Source organism: Heloderma suspectum, chromosome 2 (genome assembly GCF_057233095.1).
Source record: "Heloderma suspectum isolate Gila_16-S chromosome 2, 16-S_ref, whole genome shotgun sequence".
In the NCBI taxonomy this organism is placed as follows: Eukaryota; Metazoa; Chordata; class Lepidosauria; order Squamata; family Helodermatidae; genus Heloderma; species Heloderma suspectum.
The window spans coordinates 211,182,176-211,205,440 of record NC_139459.1 but is presented as its reverse complement, the minus strand read 5'-3'; the positions used below and the strand labels follow the sequence as shown (position 1 = coordinate 211,205,440).

Here is a 23,265-nt window from a genome sequence, read left to right as displayed (position 1 = left end):
AAGAATCTTATGTTCTTCGGGTTCTATGAACTTGTTTTCTTTTCATACCTTTGAAGTGAGGTTTGTATAGCAGTGGTGATGGTGTGTGTGTGCATGCGCGCGCATGAGTGATATACTTATCAATTTAGCCTCCCTGCTAGCTCTCAGAAAACCTGCAGTCTCAGTGATTAGGGGCTTGCTTGGCCACGTAACAAAGAGATAGATGGTTATCAAGATTCAGTCCCTACTGGCTGTAGAGATTAGCCCCCTTACAAGCTGTAACTGATTTCCCACACCCCAATCAAAGTAGCAGCAACCATTTTAGAACTAAAAGATTTAACACAGTATTAGAAAGTGTATTCTCCCTAATACGGAGGTGAGTAGTACATTGCTATTTAGAGTTGCACAATTCCCCTATAAATGGTCGAATTTACAAGACGTAGGTGCCTATCGTTATTGCCCCGGTGTGACAATGGAGGCCTTAGGCCTTGTACTGAGACTGAAAGGAAGGAAGTCAAGTAATTTTATGACAGGAAGTTATGCTTGAAGGGATTTCAAGGTGCTGAAGTTAGCAACTGCAGGGGGTTGGAAGAATCTGAAAGCTGTTTGTAGCTCAGCTAAGCTTGGGCCTACCACAGTGCGAGCTGCATTCTCTGCTAAATTCAGTGGTATTCAGCTGAATTTGAGTTACTGTTTATGATAAAGAACTTCAGGCAGCAGGTACTAGAAGATTCAGATCTTCTAGTGAAACAGATTTATGCCCTGCCAATATTTACTGGAAGCACTCTTTCATTTTGAAAGAGGAGGGCAATTACTCAGTGATACAGACTGTTCTGTGTGGCAAGGGTCTTTATCACTTGTGATCTCCCCAATATATACTGGAGGCTAAAGTCTCCAGAATCTGACCCAGTCTCAGGTGGCACTCTGAAATGGTACTGCAACATGAGCATTAATACTCAGGTCAGAAAGAGACATGGAAATATCTCCTACCTGTCAGAGAAGTACGATATCTGAACTATGAGAATTTGGGAACTGGGAGAATGGGTATCTAAATGGCAAAGGAAGTTCAATGTAAGCAAGTATAAAGTGATGCATGTTGGGCAAAAAATCCCAACTTCAACTATAAGATGATGGGATCTGAGCTAGCTAGAAAGAGATCTTGGTTGGACAGCTTGATGAAAATGGCAACCCAGTGTGAGGCTGCTGTAAAAAAGGCAAACTCCATAATTAGGAAAGGAACTGAGAATAAAACTGCCAATATCATACTGCCCTTATACAAATCTAGGGTGTGACCATACTTAGATTACGGTGTGTGGTTCTGGTCACTGCATCTAAAAAAAGATATTGTAGAGCTGGAAGAAGTGCAGAAAAGGGCAACTAAAATGATCAAGGGGTTAACGCAAGTCCCCTATGAGGGAAAATTACAACAGTTTGGATTGTTTAGTTTGGAAAAAAGGCACGTAAGGGGAGATATGAAGGAGCTGTACAAAATTATGCATGGTGTGGAGAAGGTGGATAGGGTGACATTTTTCTCCCTATCTCATAATACTAGAACCCAGGGTCATCCCATGAAGCAGATCGGTGGGAGATTCAGGTAAAAAAGACGTACTTCTTCATACAGTACATAGTTAAGCTATGGAATTCACTTCCAGAAGATGTGGTAATGGCCACCAATTTGGATGGCTTTAAAAGGAGGTTAGAGAAATTCCTGGAGGAGAAGGTTGTCAATGGCTACTAGTCCCGATGCCTCTATACTACCTCCAGTAATCAGAGGCAGTACTCCTATGTACACAAGTCGCTGAGGAACATGGGTGGGAGGGCGTCCTGCTTGTGGGTTTCCCATCGACAGCTGGTTGGCCACTGTGTGAACAGAATGCTGGACTTGATGGACCCTTCATCTGATCTAGCATGGCTCTTCTTATGTCTACTGTTCCTCACCTTACCCAGCTTTATTGCTGCTACATGTTACATGTCCCAAAGTCTGGTTTGTTCCCATGTACCATTCCAAATTTCTAGGGGGGGAAAAAAAAGTATGGAGGTTCTGTACTACAGAGGTTCTGAATGTATACAAAGAGGCTGCCCTGTCCTGTACAGTCCTGAATTTAAAGTCTATTCGTCTTTGCATGCCTCTATTGCCATTTCACTTTTAAGCAATACTCCTGATATTTTTAAAATCCAGTTTATATATCCTTTTTCCTTTAGTCACCTATCCCCATATTATTACTTAGTAACTCAGGATAGATTTTAGCACCCAAAGCCTAACAGGTGGGACAAAAAGACAAAGCCTTCCTTAAGAGTTCACATAAAATTCAGAGAACACTTACCATGGTTGGTTCAAACTCCAGTGCAATGGCTCCTAAAGCATTTTCCAAGATTCCTTTCCTGCTGATGTCCATCACCAGTGTCTCGGTGGGCTCAGATAGTTTACGAATGTCCCACCACAAGACCTGGCAAAGAGAAATGAATATTACAGTTGCTGTTTTTCCTCCAACCCATGTTATGGGGGGCTTCTGATGGTCAGTCTACAACTCACCAAGATGGTGAGAATCTCATCACATGGAGGATATCTGCTTCCCTATATTCTAATAGCAAACTCATTCTCCAAGTGCCAATCCTTATGTAGCCAAGGGGATTATGTAGCTTGGGGATTTGCAGAAGTACAAAAAAGCTTTAGGGCAAAAAGCCTAAGTGGGGAAGTGGACCTAAAACAGCCCCATGGGGACTGCATGTGACCATAGAATGCTAAGTGTCTCTTGGGAGGGGAGTAGAATGGAAAATGGGTGTGGGGGAAAAGGAATGGAGTATCCTGGAAAAGGGCATGGCTGGCTAGCTTCTTGAAGAGAAGCACTCTGCACTTGTTGCTTTTAAGAGGTGAAAAACCTTCAACAGCTACCATGAGATGACAGCTTCAGATGGCCATGCTATCATATCAGTTGTAACCATCATGTGGATAACATGGTCATCTGAATGTACCCTATCAGGAACGGCAAGATTCCAATCTAAGATCAGCAAGCCTAATCTTTGAGAACTGCTCTAGTTACTACAGCATAGCACTGGAGGGCCTTTCATGCACATTCCATCTTCTGGGTCCTGAATGGTAGGCACCTGTTTTCCCACTAATGTTTCCAAAAGAAGTAGAAAGTGAACACGTTTAACTGAATCGTCTGCACATTGTGCCTGTGCAAGGCACGTATGATCTTTCTAAGCATTCTGTTTTCCTGGCCTTCTCTAGACACCAGCCTTTTCCCCAATCCACGTCCTTGGCCTTCAGCCCTGCACCTTGTCATCTTGTTCACTGAATCACTCATTGAAGTAGGGCTGGAAGTGACATGATAATCATGCAGTTGAATCTTCTGCTACACCCAAAACGTTCCTATCTGATTTGTTCAAATCTTTCAGATTATCTTTCAGCCATAGAAACAGAGAAAAAGAGCAAGCAAGGTGCCCAAGGGGCAAAGTATACATAAAAAGAAATCCTGATAGCTTAAGAAAGCAAGATGTGCTGTGTGGTAGAAGGGAAATAGAAACTCAGAGCCATAGAAAGAAAATCCTCCACCAAACTCAAATATGGTCCTCCATTTGAAAAGGAATGCTGAAACAAAGCTGACATTCACAGAGCCTCCCACAGATAAAATGTTATCAGCCATATAGCACAATCCTTCCCAACCTAATACCATCCATTGCTGTCCATCATCAGCAATGGTTCATAAAGGCAGACCACCCCCCACCCCCCTCCATGGGATAAGAACCTTCCTGACCACAGTAGGAAGCAGCTGAATTAAACATTTTCCTACAGTATATTTTTCTAGACGACCAACTTTGTTTTAAACTCCCACAAATATTGTTCAGAGTGGCTCCTTTGCCTTCTCTTCATTCACCTGGACAATGTGCAATTCTCTTGGCATTTACCAGTCCATGTTGCTCCTTCAGTCTGGCTCTAAATTCTGCTCCAGCTCTCCCAGCTCAGATCTGCCCATGAGCCTGGATTGTTCCTTGGCTGAATGGGTATCAGCAGATTCACTATCTAGGATACAGGTACCAAATCCCAGGGGTGGGCAGAAAGTAGATCTCCAGATGTTTTGGAAACTCCCACCATTTTTGACCATTGGCCATGCTGGCAGGGGCTTCTGGGAGTTGAAGCCCCAAATATCTGGAGATCTACCTTCTGCCCACCCCTGCCGTATCCAACACTGTTGCTTAGCATTCTGTCATTTGAATCAACCAAGAGTACAACAGCAGTAACAGAGCCAAGCCACAGCACCACAAATTGTCTCCAAATGCTCCAGAACAAATGCTCTACAACTTCCATCATCCAGTGCTGGCTGGGGGGATGATTGGAATTGCAGTCTAACAACATCTGGAGGGTCACAGGTTCCCCACCCCTGCTCCAGAGGTTTGGGGTAGCCATTGTGCCACCTTTCCCACACGAAGGTAATCCATTAGGCTGTGGTTGGTGGTGATCAACTGCATTATCCATGGTGATCCTGCTCTGGTCTTTACCTGTCCATCAGTGGAGCCAGAGAAGCAATCAGTTCCTGTTTTGGACTGCAGCCAGATAGCATTGTAGACAGGATCCCGGTGACTAAGCTCCACTGTGGTCAATTCCACTGGAAGCCCTCCTTTTCGGGTGTCCCAGTAAGCTGAGGGACAATAAAAGTCAGTTGAGAAGATTACCAATGGTTTTCCAACTTCCTCTTTTCCCCTCTTCCCTTTAGTGGTGGGTTTCTTGCAAGATGCTCATGGTCACCTTCCCCACTACCTGCTGTCATTCTTCCATAATAAAGCTGCCATTGATCCTCTCCTTCCTCTGTGTTTCAAAAACAGGGTTAACAGAAGTGTATTTCATTTTGGCTGGTACATTACTCAAGAGCCTAGCTTGTGTTATTCAGTGTATGTTCTGCTCCTCAGTTACAAATTCATAGGAAAACTGGTCCAAAAAGGTAATCTAGCTTCTTCTCTCCAACCACAATGCTCCAGTCCAAAGTCCATCCTCAAAGGTTTTGCAGTGAATCCCTTGTATTCCAAATGCATCTCTTCAGTAATAAGATTCAGGAGTATCAAGAGCCATTTTGTAAATCAAGGGACACATTCTGACCTATGTAGCATTTCCATCAGAGGTTGTCCACAAGATTTGACTTGGACCCCAATTTTGCACTCAGAAAATTGGCTGATTCTGCTTGGACTGATTTGGAGGCTTTCTGCTTCAACTCGAGTACTGAACCTGAGTCGAGATTTGAACATCTGAAGCTTCATGCTTCCCATTGACTATGATGGAAGATCAAATAATACCTGTAACACTTTTATGTTTGTCAGAAGTGGATTAAATCTGCAGGCATGGTAGCCCTCAGGAGGGGACTATATCGACCAAATTTCAGAAAAAGAGGTGCAGTGGTTTTTGTGCTATGTGTCTTTATAGTTTGATTTATTTTTAAAGGGAACAGATGATAACTTCTTTACTTCTTCGCAGAATTGGATTAAATTTGCAGGGGCTTCTGTGGGAATTGAGCCTGCCATGTTTCAGAAGAATAGGTGCAGTGGTTTTTGTACAGGAACAGTCATTATTTTTTGAGGGTATCCAAAAAAGGATGCACTTATCCACTTATATTCCTTGTGGACCATTCTTCTGAAAATAACAGACCGCATAGAATTAGCCCTAAGTAAGAAACATACAAAGTTTCAGAAGGATAGGTGCAATGGTTTATGTGAAAGGGGAGTCCTCAAATTTGAGGAGGGGTGAGTGATTTGATCCCCCTTCCCTTCCCCTCCGCTTTGATTTTTGGGCCAATTTGTAAGAAAATGGCACACATTATAGAGGTGTCTCTAGGTAAGAAACCTACAAAGTTTCAGAAGGATGTGTAGAGGTGCTAGCAAGCTATGATGCTTGAAAACTGGTTTAAGGCTTTGTTCATATTGGACTTATTGGAGAAAAGGCAATCTCAAGGTCCCATCCTTGCCTTCCCACAAAGCAGGATTGGAGCTCCTGATAAAACATGCCCTAGGGTTATAAGGGGACCTGTCAGTCATTCAACCCCCCCCCCCCCAATCAGCATTTAGAGAAAGTGCTTTTCCACACCAGGCTTTTTATCTTGCAACTTTACCAGGGCTTCTGCTTCTGGATTCTTTGTGGGATTAAGATCCACTCCTTCATAGGTATTTCCTCTTTTTTCCCCTGGGGATTGCCTTTATCTGCAAGTTCTATATGTTTCATTATACAGCTACTAGATGGGGCTGGTGTTACAGCACAACTCCATCATTACACGCTTAGATTCAAACCGACTCCAACCACTATTTTTTTTTTAATAGCTCATTATCCCTGTTGCAAATAAATATGCAGAACTAGGTGTAACTGAAACTTGGTGGGATGACTCCCATGACTGGAATTACGCAATTGAAGGATATAACTTGTTCAAAAAGAACAGGAGGAACAGAAAGGGAGGTGGAGTTGCACTATATTTGAAAAATACATACATCTGCACAGAAATACAGGAGCTTGGTAGCCCCATCGAGAGCATCTGGGTTAAAATAAATGGAGCAAAGAATAAAAGGAACATGGTGGTCGGTGTCTACTACCGGCCACCCAATCAAGGAGAAGACGAGGATGACACTTTTGAAAAGCAAATTGCCAAGGTTTCAAGGAAGCATGATGTAGTAGTAATGGGGGACTTTAATTTTCCCGATATTTGTTGGGAGTCAAATTCTGCAAAACATGCCCCCTCCAGGAAATTCCTGTGTTGCTGATAACTTCCTCCTACAGAAAGTAGAGGAAGGAACTAAAGGATCGGCTATCCTTGACTTGATCCTAACCAACAGAGATGACTTAGTGGATAAAGTAGCAGTTACAGGAACTCTGGAGGAAAGTGACCATGTTATACTTGAGTTCTTGGTTCTAAAGGAAGCAAAAGCCGAGTGTAGCCAAACGCGTACCCTGGATTTTAGGAAATCCAATTTTAATAAACTCAGAACAATGATCAGTAAGGCCCCATGGCAAGCGACTCTAACGAGAAAAGGAGTCCAAGATGGGTGGGAATTTTTAAAAAAGGAAATTCTCAAGGCACAATTACAAACCATTCCAACAAGAAAAAAAGGCGGAAGAGACAACAGAAGAAGCTAATGTGGCTTCACAAAAAGCTTAGAGATGACCTGAAAACAAAAAAGGACACATACAGGAAGTGGAAGGAAAGCCAAGCTACAAAAGAAGAGTACAGGCAGGTAGCACAGAATTGCAGGGATGGTGTCAGGAAGGCTAAAGCTGAGAACGAGCTGAGGTTAGCGAGTGATGCTAAAAGCAACAAAAAGGCTTTCTTCAGCTACGTGCATAGTAAAAGGCAGAGGAAAGAAGTGGTGGTTCAACTATTAAATAAGGATGGCAAAATGATAAGAGATGACAAGGAAAAGGCAGAAGTGCTCAATTCCTACTTTGGTTCAGTCTTCTACCAAAAGAGGGTATATGAGCCCCCTGGCAAAAGCAAAGTACAGGCTGAAGGGGCAGGATTGCAGCTTGAGATTGATAGGCATATGGTCAAGGAACACCTAATTACTTTGAATGAGAGTAATAAAGGAACTGGCAGAAGAACTCTTAGAACCACTGTCTATTATCTTTGAGCAATCATGGAGGATGGGTGAAGTGCCGGACGACTGGAGGAGGGCTAATGTTGTCCCTATCTTCAAAAAGGGCAAAAAGGAGGAACCTGGGAACTACAGAACAGTCAGACATCAGTCCCTGGAAAAATTCTGGAGCAGATGATAAAGCAATCCATCTGCAAGCACCTTGGAAACAATGCAGTGATTACTCGAAGCCAACATGGATTTGTCAAGAACAAATCCTGCCAGACTAATCCGATCTCATTTTTTGATCAGGTTACCTCCCTTGTGGACTGTGGGAATGCTGTGGACATAATACACCTCAATTTCAGCAAAACGTTCGACAAAGTGCCCCATGATATCCTGATTAGCAAAGTAGCTCAAAGTAGGCTAGATGAAACAACTCTCAGGTGGCTCCACAGTTGGCTACAGAATTGGACTCAGAGTGCTTATCAATGGGATCTTCTCAAACTGGGGAGAGGTAACGAGTAGGGTACCGCAGGGCTCAGTCCTGGGCCCAGTGCTCTTCAACATTTTTATTAATGACTTGGAAGAGGAGGTGCAAGGAATGCTGATCAAATTTGCAGATGACACAAAATTGGGTGGGATAGTTAATACCCTGGAAGACAGAAACAAAATTCAAAGTGATCTTGATAGGCTGGAGTGCTGGGCAGAAAACAACAGAATGACATTTAACAGGGATAAATGACAAGTTCTGCACCTAGGAAAAAGAAACCAAATGCTCAGTTACAAGATGGGGGATACGTGGCTCAACAATACCACAAGCAAGAAGGATCTTGGAATTCTTGTAGATCACAAGCTGAATATGAGCCAACAATGTGATGTGGCTGCAAAAAGGGCAATGCTACTTTGAGCTGCGTTAATAGAAGTACAGCTTCCAAATCCCATGAAGTACTAGTTCCCCTCTACTCAGCACTGGTTAGGCCTCAACTGGAGTACTGTGTCCAGTTCTGGGCACCACACTTTAAGAAGGAAGCAAGCTGGGGAGGGTTCAGATGAGGGCAACAAATATGATCAGGGGACTGGAAACAAAGCCCTCTGAGGAGAGACTGAAAGAACTGGGCATGTTTAGCCTTGAGAAGAGAAGACTGAAGGGAGATATGATAGCGCTCTTCAAGTACTTGAAAGGCTGTCACAGAGAGCAAGGCCAGGATCTCTTCTCGATCGTCCCAGAGTGCAGGACACGAAATAATAGGCTCAAGTTACAGGAAGCCAGATTCTGGCTGAACATCAGGAAAAACGTCCTGACTGTTAGAGCAATACGACAATGGAGTCAATTACCTAGGGAGGTGGTGGGCTGTCCCACACTGGGGGCGTTCAAGATGAAGCTGGAGAGCCATCTGTCAGGGATGCTCTGACTTGGATTCCTGCACTGAGCAGTGGGTTGGACTTGATAGTTTTATAGGCCCCTTCCAACTCTACTGTTCTATGATTATATTCTATGAAATGGTCATAAAGCATGGGAGAAGCCCTGGAGGGTGACGATGTCATATAAAGGACTGACAAACGTCCATGAGTAACCAATCTTGATCACAGGATAAAAGCCCGTGTGAAGAAGCAAAAGATGCTATTTTTGGAAACATGCTGCCTGCCATTCTGAACCCCAAATTGCAAACAATGCCTCATACAGGGTCCAGCTTTGGCAGGAAGCCTGCTTTGCCTCAGGAAGTACCAGAAACAGTGAGAAAGGGCCCAATTCGGCTCAGGCTTCAGCTGAATCCAATGCACAATCTTAGTTTGCATTCCATTTTCAGGCACAGAAATGGAAGAGCAAACTGGCCCAATATTCCTGTTTGCCCTGAAGTGCTTTCCTTCCATTAGCCAGAGATACCAGAGGAGTTCAGATGATCGCTCCCCACCCACAATATTGAAAGAACATGAGGGGGCGTCTCGGGCTGCACACCCAAACACGTGCAGTGGCCATACAACCCACTATCTGCATGCTTGGCCAGTGTGTGGAGGAGCTGTAGGCACACAGAGCTTCTCCGCATAAGGGGGTACCCAGGCCCAATCAGAGTCCCCTCCCCTTGCATGGATGAACTCTATGTACATACATTGGTATGCGCATAGAGCTCCTTCACATGTCAGCAAAACATGCAGATTGCAGGGTGTGTGGCCGCTGCATGCAGTGGTGGGGCTAGCCCATGCAGCTCTGTGATACTCCTCAACACGTGGCAGGGGGTGACTGAATCCCTCTCATGGTCAGATCTAAGTGGACCAAGCTGTGGAACTCCCTCCCAAGGGAGGCTAAGTTCTCTCCCTCTCTGCTGTCCTTCTGCAGGTAGGCAAAGACCACTTTATTCAAGAAGGCCTTTGGCCTGTAAGTGGGTCTGTTGGCTTGGGTGCTGTTGTTATTTTTCATTCTGTAGTTGTTAATTTTTTTTGCGTGTTATTATTTTCACCAATTTTAATTATTCCTGTCAGCTGCCTTGAGTGCCATTTTTTGGTAGAAAGGTGGGGTACAAATCAAGTCAAATAAATAAACCAATTGCCACCTTTTCCTATGCAGCTAATTTACAGGCCATAATTCTATTGGTTGTATTGTTTTCGGAAGACAGGATGGGTGTTCCAAAGATCTGATAGAGGTGTTACACACAATTCTCCTGACCAGTGGCTGAAACAGAGTAATTTACCCCATGTGGCAATGACAGAGGTGATTATTATTTGAGTTTATTGGCTGCCTTTCTACAGGGAAAAAAGAAATCAGATGTGGACAGTGGCAGAAGCAGAAATTCACCCTGTGTCTCTGGCATGTGCTTTAGCCCTCACATCCATGTCAAACTGGTCCCTGATCAAAGACTTCCATTAAAGAGGTGCCCCTCTTTTTTTTAAGCAAGCAGATGGGCTGAGTTTCTGCAAATGCAGCAGGGACTTGCTTTTGCTGTCTGTGTCTCAGTTATAATTAAGCAATTGGAAGTGACAGAATGCATTTCACTGGGCCATTACTGTATGCCTGGGGAGGCCTGTGAAGGACGAAGTGAAATCAACGCTGTCTTCCATCACCTACGAAGTGCCTGATAACGTCCCTGTAACATATACCCTGTCATATCTGATTGCTGCTGAAAATGGCAACCGAAGCATAAAAGGGAGTGTAATTAAATCAAAGGGCACAGGAGAATGAAAAAGTAATAGGATCATAAATGGACCTGGCAAACTGGGACCGCGTGGATCGCTTGAAACAATGGCACATTCTTATTAATCAAATGGGGGCAATTATGAGTAATGGGGCCATGTGCTTCACAGAAGCAGCTCTGTTTCGTGCATGGTTCCCAATCTGAAGAGGATCCCCAGAGCAGACTTACAGCTACAAATGTGACCTGCTCATTCATACTGGACCTCTGTAAAGCCAGCCAAAAGACAGGTTGTGGTTTGCAGAGGAGGAAATCATCCTACTGGGTAAAGATTAATATTAGCGTCAAATGGTAAGACTAATTCCTATGGGGAGCCGGAGCCCTTCAGCAGTATCTGTGAGATATTTAGGAACACGAGGAATGATTAGAGTGGGTTAGCCCAGAGGTCATCTCACCCAGTTTCCTGCTTCCAACACTGGCAGTCCCTAACCTAAAGAGAAACATGAGGGCATGGGAGAGTAGTGTGTGTGCAGGCAGAGCTTTGCTTCCTGTTTTCTTTGGGACAGTTCCTACTGCAAGAAAGACATACTGCTGTTCACGTTTTTGAAAATGTTGGCCCATCTCCTTGGCAGCAGCAATTACTGCGAAGGAAGCAGAAAGCTGTGTTCAGCTGTACATGCGGTGCTACAAGCATGAGAGATCCTGTAGCCTAGCAGTTCCCCCTTGTCTCCAAAAACGAGGTACGTATTGACAACATGGGAATAAGCTCCTAGTTAGGGCTGGCATCAAGGGTAGGTGTGGTGGGGCACCTGCTGAGGGCCCACTCCCCAGCAGGGGCCCACCGACAAGAGCCCCCTGGACTTGCTCCTCCTCTTCAGCATTGCAACCTGCTTGCTCGCTGCTTCTTGCTTTGGCCCAGACAATGGTGGTGGTGAGGAGGAGGTGCAGCAGATGCCCCTGCCTGCTTGCCCACTGGCTCTCTGCCCATCAAGCAAGCAAGCGGAAGGCATGATGAGAAAGAGGAGGAGGAGCCAGAGCAGCGGGTGACAGTGGCAGTGAGAAGGTAGACTTACTGAGGGAGGGGGCCCACGTAGGGTGTCTTGCCCAAGGGCCCTCAAAAACCTGGAGCCAGCACTACTCCTAAAGGTTCAACTACATCGGTGTTAGGGAGAGAGAGTGTGGGTTCAAAGCCGTCTGCTCAAAACATGGAGTGCTGGTGGGCAACATCCAGTTGTAGAGCATTCAAGGATGCCTCCCCACTGCTGCCCTCATTGAAGGATGCCTAAACTCAAACAGCAGCAGGAGGAAAACACGGCTGGCTGCAGCCAGGGCCACAAGAAACCTTTGGGAAGAAGAAGCTCAGGGAAGGTGGATGGATGGGAGCAGGCAGCTGTTAACTCCGGCTGTATGCCAGATGCACCACAGAGCCCACAGAAGGACCTCAAGCCAACTTCCTAATGTGATTGTCCTAAAATACGTCTCCAATAGAACCCATCAGTTAATAAGAATCAACAACCATGGAGAATGTCTTAGTTTAGGGCACATGTAGGCAATCCCATGGCCCACTTGCTGTGCAGCCTGCAGACCCCCAGGGAGCCCCACCCAATCTTTCCTGGAGCCCAGCTGATTGGCTGATAGCAGTGGGGAAACAGTGGTCTTGTCTGCATTGTGAAAACTGGGAGGTGCGAGGCAAGATCCCTGCAGGCAAGATCATGGGGGGTGGGGGAGAATTAAAAGCCTCTTCCCCACTCCTTGCCAGTGATCCTGAACCAGATTGCTGTTTCCTCATTACTATTAGCAGCAGGGAAATATCTATTTTTGTCAGTATCACTGAGGGTTGGGGGCCAGGTCAAAGCATCTCTTCCCACCTTCAGTGATCCTAATCAGGGTGAGAGAGAGAGAGGCAAGTTTAAACTCCCCCCCCCCCCCAATCCTGATTGTGTACATGTGTGTGTATGTCCTGGGCCCACCCACTGCTGCCCCATGGAAGTTCTGCAGGGGTCAATGCAGTCCCCAAATGATTGCCCATCTCTGGTTTAGCGGAACATTTAGGGAAGACTTTGGGCTTAGGAGAATTATGATTTCATATGCCTTGTGAGTTACTTTTAAAACACCTACATGCTTCTAATAAGCCATTTCTTTGTCCACTTTCTGCTCCTAAGCATTTGGATTTAAGTGAGCAAAGGACATCATCTGGAAAGTAAAGTCGTAGCTTCTCCAGATGCCCCAGCTGAATTAGGTGCAGTGAGTGACAACTAGGAAAGCGTCTTCTTGGTGGTGGTACCCAACCTATGGAATGCTCTCGGTAGGAAGAATCACCTAGGGCATCTCTACACCAACCAAAAATCCTGCATTTAAAACGGGGCTCCCATTTTGAATGCAGGATCACAACTCCCTTTTTCACGTGCCTCCTTTTCCCTCACCCTTTCCCCCCTCCTTCTCCCCATATCTGAGTCTTCCAATATCTGTCATTGATCTCGCTCCTCTTCTTGCCACTTTTACTCTTTTCACAGAGGAAACTGGAGCAAAATACAAAGGGGTAATTTGATAGCTCATTATCTGCGGTCTATTTAAAAACGGAACAAAGGGCATTTAGTGCAGGGGACGCCTTGAATGATCACAGCGTCATGTAAAGAGCCCGCAAACGTCTGTGAAGGAGCAATCTCAATCGCAGGATAAAAGCTCAGTGTGAAGGAGCCCCTAGAATCCACACTGTTATCCTTCCTATATCAAGAAAATGCCTTTTTGTTTTCCCAGGCTTTTAAAAACAAAGATTTTTTTCCTTTGCTGCTTGATCTTTCTTATTCTAATTTTGCATTTTATAATGTTATTTTCATTCATATAAATTTTATTTGAAAAGTGGGATATAAATCTATTAATAAGATAAATAAATAAGTGCATAATCCTACACATGTTTACTTAGAAGTAAGTCCCACTGTGTTCAATGGGGCTTTCCTCCAGGAAAGTGTGTACAGGATGGCAGTCTAAATAGCTGTGTGCATTCTGCTTCTCAAAATTCAAATTATTTACCAAGGAATTTCAAAATCTGGATTGAGAGTTATAAGCATGGAATTCTAACACATCCACTTTTTTTTTAGAGTTCATTCTTACTGCAATATTTGTGTTCCTTTTCAAAAGCAGTGGGTGTGTAAGTGTATCTGAGTGAGTGAGCAGAATTGTTCCTAAAGCATTTGAAACCTCAGCCATGGATTTTCTTTGTTCTCAGACCAACTAAAGGTCATCCACTAAACCTGGATACTGAAGAACGCTGCATTCAATTTATTTTAGTTTTTGGCTTTAATTGCCTACACTTGGCTGGATTAACAAAGAAAACACTCATGTGTAGTTGGAAAGCTGCAAATGTTTTGAAAAACTGGAATCAGTGCAATAATGAAATGTGATAAACATTATCTGAAAGTGCATGTTATGGTCATGCAAGTTATCTTCCTCTATTTCCTTTTCCGCACTCCAGCAGTCAAGGCTAGTTTAGTGCGGATTACAGGTAGAGCCTGTAGGAGTAGGATTCAAAGTACATATTCAGCACCAACCCCCATTACTTTTGCTTTGTATATGTTACTTATTTCCCCTTACCAATCTGTCCATTGTAGCATCCTCCGATCAGGATATGTGAGTCTTTGGGGTTGTACTCTAAGCAGACTAGAGGTGAGGAAGGCCGGATAACCAGTTCTGGCTTGTTGGGGATTTCTAAGAAATGAGGGGGAGAAGATTGTTGTACTGAAGACAATAGTATCCATAGTATAGTCCTCTACAGACTTCCAAATCCTAATGTGAGAGGTGGAAGAGGTATCTGTTTTACTTACTCCTCTCTTTCTATCTAGCTACATGCATGCGCACGCATGCACACAGAGAGCTGCCATTAGCAACTATCCCTGCCCTCGAGTATGCTTGAACCAGGGGCAAATCTACCTGAAAAGTGTAGGTACAGTGAGGGGCAGAACAGAAGAATGCGAGGTAGAACTACGAGTGAGACTAGCCTGAGGAGTTGCATTTGAACAGCCCTGTAAATAAGCTCAGAAAAGTGACTAGCCTGCAAAAGGTTTTACTAACCTGCTAAGTGAGGCTAGTAGCCTGTATTTCCATGCTGGCCACTGCCTCTTAGTAGGCTAGTTAAAAAACTGTCTAAAAATCCACCCTCCTCTGCCATCCTGCTACGTTTCCATTTCCACTGCATTTTCTCCTTTCTGTTTCCACTGCATTTCCTCCGAGACCAGCCTGATGGGTGATGGAAGAGGCACAGAGTGATCCATTCCTCCGCCTGCTCGCTCACCTGCATGGAATTCTTGGTCACTTACGGCTACCAGGTGAGTTACTAAATGCAAGGCTGCCTTGGAGACTGGCAAAATTAGAGGCAGGTAAACTTTCTGCATCCTCCACAATGTGTAGGATAGACAGGGCATCAAGAAAGAGTTGTTCCCTGTAGTCCCCAGTCAAGAGATGGATCAGCCAGCACTCCAGTCTTGTCTAGGAAAAATGATGCAGAAGCCACCATCCCAGACTTTTCTCCTCTTACCAAGATCCCATATGTACGAGTCATAGCTCATGTCTTTGGAACTCCGCTGGAATTCGAGGCTGGCATAAGAGACTGCCAGCTTCCGGCTTCTGTCAGGGTGCCAGGAGAGATGGGTAGCTGTTCTTTTGATTTGGTTTGGGTCCCTTTTGGATAAAGCAAAAGACAAGGACATGGATGTGCTACCAGGATGTAGGCCAGGGGTGTACTTTCAGCCCATGGACCAAATTCCATTTCACAGAAGCTTTCAGGGGTCACACTGAAGTGGTGGGCAGGGTCAAAAGCAAAAGGGCAGGGCCAAAAACACCAGCACATTTTAGCTTAAAGTGCTTACCGCCAGTAACTAAGCCTTAGGAGAAGTGTTTCAACCTTTCAAAATTCCCAAACAATCAGTGATTTGGGAAAGGAGGTGAGACTTGGAGAAAAGGGCGTGGCCATCAGAGAAATCCCAGAGGGCCGGATGGGACCCCAGGAGGGCCAGATTTGGCCCCCAGGGCTGAGCTTCTGCACCTCTGACTTAGCCTTTTCTTAACTCTATAGGTATTAGGTCCCAGTGACTTGGGGCTTATCTAGAGAATCAGTGAATGTCTGTGTCTCAGCCCCAGTACAGCCTTTAAGATAACGGTCCATTCTCCATTCAAAGACAGTAGAGTGATATCAAGTCCACACATAACAGAATGGGGCAAAGAGGGTGACATCCTATGCCCCACACAGCTTTCTCCAGCAACTCCCTCCTCATGGCCAATTTTCTTCATAATGTGGCAAACAGAGGTCTGGGAACTGAGTGGGCTGGGCAGATGTAGGTAGGGTTATAGGGAGAAAATGTGGGTAGGAGGAAGATTGATAACCCTGTCCTGTGCCTGCCAGTTTTGCCCTTCCTGCCCCCGCCAGAGCTGCTTTGCAGCTGTTTGGTGGCAACAAGGCTTTCCAGCCCCATGTCTGCCACCAAACATCAGTTCAGCCTGGAGCAATCTAAAAGGGGAGAAATAGTAGGAAAAAGCTCCTTATTGTAAGTCCATCCTAGAGAGCCAACTGAAAATAGCCAGTAATGTGTTCATAGGATTTGCTTTCAGGGACTATCAATGGGTGGCAACTGGAAGCAATGTGCAGCTATACAGAAAAAATGGGTGCCAACCAAGAAAAGGTAATCCCAGTCTTCAAATGCAGACTATCCAGATAATTTAGGATGAATAATTATCACTGTACCTTTTAGGATGGCTGCTGCAACATTTGCTCCTCTGTTCAGAAATCCAGTAGCCAGCTATAACAGCCATTATAGCAAGATCATCTCAGACTGAATTAGAAGCAAATCCTAAAAGCCCAGAGACTTTTGGCTGCCAAAGTTACCTGAAGACATTGATGGTTTTTGCTGATGGAGGCTCATCTGTAACTCCCGCTGTTTCCTCTTCCTCAAAGTACTCTTCGTAGATATTGATGGCATTATTCTGTTTGATGCAGTGATCCATCAGCTACAAAATAAGCAATGGAATCAATCAATGGATTGCCAGAGACTAAACTTTGGGATGTTACTGGGGGACAGGAGGTGGGGAGAGAATCAAAACAGGAAAGCAGTCTGTCAAGCTTTGATACAGGGCAGGAGTGGGGAACCTCTTTCAGCCCAAGGGCCAAATTACATTTTGGAGAAGCTCTTTGGGGCTGAACTGCACGGGTGGGTGGGACTGAAGGTGAAGGAGGCGGAGCCAAAGGCAAAAGGGGTGGGATCAAAAATACAAGAAAGACCATAATATTTTAGCTTAAAGCTCTTGCTGCCAGTAACTAAGCTTTAGGAGAGGCATTTCAACCATTCACAAAAGCTGGGGAACCACCAAAAAATCAGTGGCTGCAGAAAAGGGATGAGGCCATCCAGGGAATCCCAGTGGACCAGACTGAGACCCCCAAAGGGCCAGACTTGGTCCTCGAGTCTGAGATTCCCCACTCTTGATATAGGCTGATATGCAAATAGGGTGAACCCAAAGGAACTTACACTGCCAAGCTGCGTGATGACGTTGATATAGTTCTCATCCTTCTCAACTTTCTTCCGGAAGCGAATGGTCTGTTCCATTTCCAGTGGGTTGACATCTTTAGGCCAGCCACCTTCCATGTGATTAATGCCCCGAGTTTCCATTTCAAACCTTTCTGTGTTAACCTGATATAAAGGAAAACCACAACCGCCTTCAGTTTAAAAATACAAGCACATCTCCTCCTCCTCAGCTTCGGATATACAATCATTACTTATAACAGTCGTAGCACTACTGGATCTTCCCATTTACTTGATCAATGAATGAGAATGCCACTGATGGTGCTATCTGGTCTTGTATGTGTTCTTTATAGAAAAAGCTTAATAGTGTGAGAATAAACCTCCGAGTTCCCTATCTCCTCTGTTGTCGACGGGCATACTGTCATTTAACAATCGCTGCTAGAATTAAAAAAAACAGTATAAAAGTGGCCCTGCCTTACATGGTCTGTTTCGTAGGAGACCCCTGTTACAGTGCAATTGCTCCTGCCAAGAGACACAAGGGATGTCTCCATTGCTTAAGGTTTATATCAGGGCTCAGCAGACAGAAGACCTGGATCTATTAGTAGATCCGCAAGGATTTCTGACTCCCAATTGTTTAATAATAGCATTGGCAAAATTCCTCCTCTCCCACCCTAAATTATACTGCTGAAAGGAAAAAAGCTTGGGGTAACCAGGAGTGGATTTTTGTATGGAACGACTGTGAGATCTGTTCAGTTCTGGTACTCAAAACAGATTCCTGGGCTCCGAATGCTTTAATTCTAACTGTATGTCTTTTGTAGGAGGTTTTGGCTGGTGGATTCTGTGGTTCTAGTAAAAAAACAAAACAGTTCCTGCAAGCCAGAAGTCTGTCCATCCCTGGTCTACAGAAGTAAGACTGGATCTTTTTTCTAGATTATTTTAGTTCACCCAATCCTAGGCTTGAAGCATGAATAATGTTTATATTTTGCAAAAAGCAGACTCAGGTGCTTCCAGATGAGGCTTTTATTGTGCAGTCACTTTGCCTCATTCATGGAACTTTACAGGTCATCCAGACATAGAATCATAGAATAGTAGGGTTGGAAGGGGCCCATTGTCTTCCATTTGTAACCCCCCCTGTGCTTTCCCACAGTTTCTTCCATCTTTTCTCCTACTACAAAAAAAATGTGGAGGAAAAGACAGAAGAGCTCCACAATGTCTTTTGATTGGTAGCACCAGGAGGCTTCTGTTTGAGAGCACCCTCAATTATTATGGTTGCCAGCTCACAGACAAAAAGTTCAGCAGGTGGAGTTCTTTCCAGCACTGTGTTATGATAAGCCGCATGTGTTGAATATCTCTTTGACACTCAGCTGTTAAAGGAAGAGAAGTCACTAATGATCACAATGGCTTCAGAATCCATTTTGGCCCAGAACAAGATGTTATGAAGGTCATATGGATCCACTGAGGGTATCAACCCCTTGTCTTCCTTCCCCTCCATCTCTCCCTTGTAATGTCTACAATTACAAAGGATGTGATGTGACTTCAGTACACTGCAAGTTCCTTCCACCTACTCAACTTCATAGGCTACTGTTCATAGGTACAGGGAAAGGCACAGCATGAAAATGCCACAACATACATTTTGTAATAGTACTTGAGGGAGGGGAGAAGACACAAAGGGCTGCTGCTTTTGGCAGTAGCAATGTGGCACTTGTAAAGCCTGGTTCCAGCCTATGCCATACAATATTATTGCTCTTCCATGGACATCCCAATGTCTTCATTTAGGGCAGAGGCGGACAACCTGTGGTTCTCCAACTCCTACCATCCCTCACCACTGGCTATGCTAGTTAGGGCTGATGGAAGTTGTAGGCTCAAACATCTGGAGACCCACACGTTAGTATTTTATTATTGTTTTTTAAATCAAATCCTATTAGTGATTGTAAGCCACCTTGAATGCCATTTTGGTTGAAAGCCGGGGCACAAGTCAAATAAATAGATAGATAGATAGATAGATAGTTGCCCACCCCAATATAGGATGTCGAGGAATATGTATATCCAAGAACATGTCAAACAGAACCTGTATGCAAGTGTCCATAATTATCATGGGAATCTTGAGGGTGGAGGAAAAGGAACAGACTTCTAACTTGCATGGCTGCGTAGCGAAATCTGAAATATTGCCATTAATTAAGAAAAGTATTTTCCCCCCTCTTTGAAAGATTGGGGTTTTCTGGCGCCAGCTTTTATGTGAAAAATATGTTGTTTTTAAAAATAACCACCACAAAACCACATTGTATCACTTCCAGATTTTAGAACATCTTTTGAAAAGTACAGAAATCTAGATCCCTTGTTTACATGCTCTTCCAAATGCCAGGGCTGGGTCTCCTTTTTCCTGCCTAGCTGAATTATGCAGCTTGGAAATCCTCTCAGCCAGCCATCCCTTTCATCATCAGAGCCTCATACCTCATGTTCTGACATGTCACTGGCACATTGCACTCCAGTATCAATGGGGTCTTTTTCAATAAAATTCATAGCAAGCAATGAATTGGGTTGGATGTCCACATTGATCTCTGCCATCCGGTCAGAAAAGTTGCATTGTCGACCAAACTCGCTGCGCTTCTTCACGTAAACGTAGACAATCTCCATGGTGCTCACTTCAAAGGGGAGAGAAAAAAAAGCTCACTGAGTTCCTTTGACATCAGTTTTTCATTGTCATTATTTCAGTGCATAATTCACACCCTACAAAATGCCACTTGGTGAGGAAGTAAGCCAGGTGTAGCGAGCCTGGTTTAAGGACTTTGTAAAGACTGGAGCAGTAGACTCGAATTAACTGAAGAGCAGATCGTGAGGGGAAATCAATATAACTGAAGTGATTGCCCTCTATTGATTTTTTTTTTTTAAGGGAATGGAAGTGAAATGGTCACAACACCACTCCAGGCAATTTCATCCAAGACAGCACTTCTATTACAGGGAGCTCACATTCCCGCGGCATTCAGACTACAATTTTTTTTAATCACGGGGAAATTGTGTTTCTTCCTTTAGCTTGGGAATCAATTAATCTTGCCATTTCCATGGGGAATATAGTTACATGAATGTCACAGGCACTAACTGGATAGTGACTGTGACATCACTGATGAAGAGTGATGCAATATCCCCATTCCTGCTCAATGTTGTGACCTTAAATATTTATAAGTACAGCACTATTGGGAAATTATAGAATTGGGGGGTGTAGCATCTGGGCAAGCCTTACATTATTCTTGAGCCCACAGACTTCAATGTGAAGGAAATGAGGCAGCGCAGCAGTAGCCAAAGCAACTGCAACCTCTAATATTCTTGACAATGGCTTCTTTCCCCCCCAGTTAGGTAATCATGGAGGAAATTCGCAGCTGAAAAGGAATAAGGCTTCTCAGTGCTGGAGGAAAGCAGCTGAAGGCAGCACAAGTCCTGGGGAAGAAGACGGGGAACACAAAGTGCAGAAATCCCAGACACCCAGTGGCTAAATGAAAGGGGAAGCAGGCACTGTAGGTGAAATACAGGTACTGGAGGGATATGCAAGTGGAAGAGACAAGGGACTAAGGGAAAGGTTTGCAGGTGAGCATAGGATTGCCAGGTCTCAGCCTAGAGGGGGCTCTTGTGCCTCTAAAGCAGCCTTCCCCAACCACGTGCCCTCCAGATGTGTTGGGCTGCAGCTCCTGTAATTCCCAGTCAACATGGCCAATGCTGTCAGAACAAACTCTGCCCGTTATGGCTGCATTCATCATCATAGGCTTATGATCCGGCAAACCTAACTGCATAGTGAAGGCCAAGAGGTAGTGGAATAGGGTGGGGTGTCAAACTGAAAGAAAGAAAAAGGAGAGAGATGCCGTTAGATAAAGATATTTATCTAATATGTGGAAATAAAACATAGCCCTTTTAATAAGGGATGGCCTTGCAACGTAAATCTGAGGTCCTGGGGGAGGATTTAAAGTGGAGGGCGGCGGGGTGGGAAGGCATGTAGGATTTAAATAGGGGAAATAGTTGAAAAGGAGGTTGGGGGGGCAGTGATTAGGAATGTAGATATTTATATTGCATCTCCTCATTGTAATCAAAGTGATTTCCATGATACATCAGATTAAAAGTCCACTGAAGTCCAGAAGGGCAGGAAGGCACAAGAAGGGCAGGAAGGGAACAGCCCTGCTATGCTTTTGCCACCAGCACTTGGTATCCAAAGGTACACTGCCGCTGCAGGAGCCGGAGGCTCCGTTCGGCTGTCATGGCTGAGAGCCACAGTACATTACTTCCATCTGTAGACAGTATAATCCATCAAACATACAAACATTAGAACAGTGAGAGAGGAGCAGCGATAGTAGCCCTAACAAGACAAGGAGCGGGGGGGTGCTACGGGCTGAGAGAAAATGCAGGCGGCAGGGAGGGATCCGCGGAGCCTGGCAGGCGTACTCTGAGCCGGGGCTCACCCGGGAGGAGCGCTGGATCCCTCCCCGTCCAGCGCCAGAGCTCAGCCCCGGATTATGTGAAGCGCAAAACACCGGGAGCCCTGGAGCGCGGGCAGCGCCCCCATCCTGCCCCGCTTCGGACCGAGCGGCCACAGCCAGCATCCCGCGCGTGTGGGGCCAGGACTGGGCGGCAGAGAGAGCTGAGCCCCGGCGCCGCGGAGGGGGGCGGTCAATGGGGCCGAGCTTCCCGAGCGGCTTCGCGCGCGCAGGGAGAGGGGCCGCGGCCTGCGCCACTCCACGGCGCGAGGCGCAGGGCGTGTTCTAGACGTCGAGATAACAGCCCTCAATCTCGCCCCCCCCCCCCCCGCGCTCCTTACCCTGCTCTTCTCCCAGTCGGGCAGAGGCCGCCGATTGGAGTAGCGTTTACTCGTCTCCTAGCAACCGCCGCGAGAGTCACGTGTCGGGCGCGGCTAAAGGAGAAAGCGGCGGATAGAATCCACTTTCCTAGAAGCGAGGAGAGACCATCTGCGAAGCTTCGGGGGGGGGGGGGCGAACCAGGGGAAGGAGACAAGAGCCCGTCACCCCTCCCTCCGCCTGTCCCAAATGTGACACATCCTTACAATTCTAATGTTTAGGAGAAGGGGGCCGGAGAACCTTTCTTACAGAAAGCGGGCAGGCCTCAGGGTTTGATTTGGACCGAGGGGTCTCTTTGGAGCGCATTTGAAGAACGAACCTAATTTCAGCCCCAGCGCACGCTGCCTAGAGGTGCAGAAAGTGTGCCTCTGGGTATGTGCGGAGTGCATTATGCCCTACCAGTATCTTCCTAGCCCATCCTAGCCTACTCTGCTGGATCGTCACCTTGCTGTGGTGAGTGGGCTTGTGTGTTCCAATGAACCCTGTGAGTGAAGCTGCAGGGAGTTATGTACTCCCAGCGGGGTTGCCCATGGCGGCAAGGTCAAGGGGGAGGAACCCCACAAAGAACGATCCAAGAAAGTCCTCAACGGCAGAACAGGCGGAAGATAACAAGGTGTATGTTACAACGGCTGAGAAGGCGGATGAAGGCTGCAGCAGATAAAGGACCACCAATTGTCATGATATTCATGCCATCGGATTAGAGCCTTTTCTGTGAAGACTGTGTGTTGATCATTACGCACTGATTTCCACACATAAAACAAATTCACGCACAGGCGTCTTCCAAGCTAAACCCAACCCACTATGTCCTCACTGTGGGAGGCTGTGTAGATCCAGAATTGGCCTTTACAGCCACCTGCAGACCCACTGCCAGAGATTAATGTGTTGATTGACCTATGGTCTGTGAACCTGTCTAATACTTTTAAAGAGGTATCTATATAGACTCTATCTTTGAAAGACAATCTTACTCGGTCATGAGTGATCACTGTGATAATGAACCCATCCTCATACGTCCAGGATTAAAGGGAGCATACCCCAGTCAGATCAAAGCAAAGGCAAACCGATGTATTGTAGTGTTCGTTTTCATGGACCAGCAGCTACTTCATCAAATAGTGGTTGTTGTTCAGTCGTTCAGTTGTGTCCGACTCTTAATGACCCCATGGACAATAGCACGCCAGGTCTTGCTGTCCTGCGCTCTCTCCCGGAGTGTGCTCAAGTTCATATTCATCGCATCAGTGATGTTATCTAGCCATCTCATCCTCTGCCTTCCCCTTC

General features: G+C 45.5%; 1 protein-coding gene across 4 annotated transcripts in view; it reads right to left on the bottom strand.

Annotated features, from left to right (window-relative positions):
- The window catches only part of DNAI2 (dynein axonemal intermediate chain 2), a 32,293-nt gene extending 10,208 nt beyond the window's left edge, over window positions 1-22,085 (bottom strand). The window contains exons 1-8 of one of the 4 annotated variants that reach the window (XR_014787410.1): window positions 21,957-22,014; window positions 19,610-19,800; window positions 17,165-17,326; window positions 16,528-16,649; window positions 15,184-15,326; window positions 14,244-14,357; window positions 4,480-4,619; window positions 2,304-2,426 (exon numbers count right to left, since the gene is read on the bottom strand). Coding sequence is in view for 3 of the 4 variants with exons in the window: in XM_084832343.1 (XP_084688469.1) it covers window positions 2,304-2,426; window positions 4,480-4,619; window positions 14,244-14,357; window positions 15,184-15,326; window positions 16,528-16,649; window positions 17,165-17,326; window positions 19,610-19,800; window position 21,584 (996 nt within the window). In the remaining variant the exon portion in view is untranslated. The other 3 variants (XM_084832341.1, XM_084832340.1, XM_084832343.1) reach the window with 3 other exon arrangements.
- Between the last annotated feature and the right edge of the window lie 1,180 nt (window positions 22,086-23,265).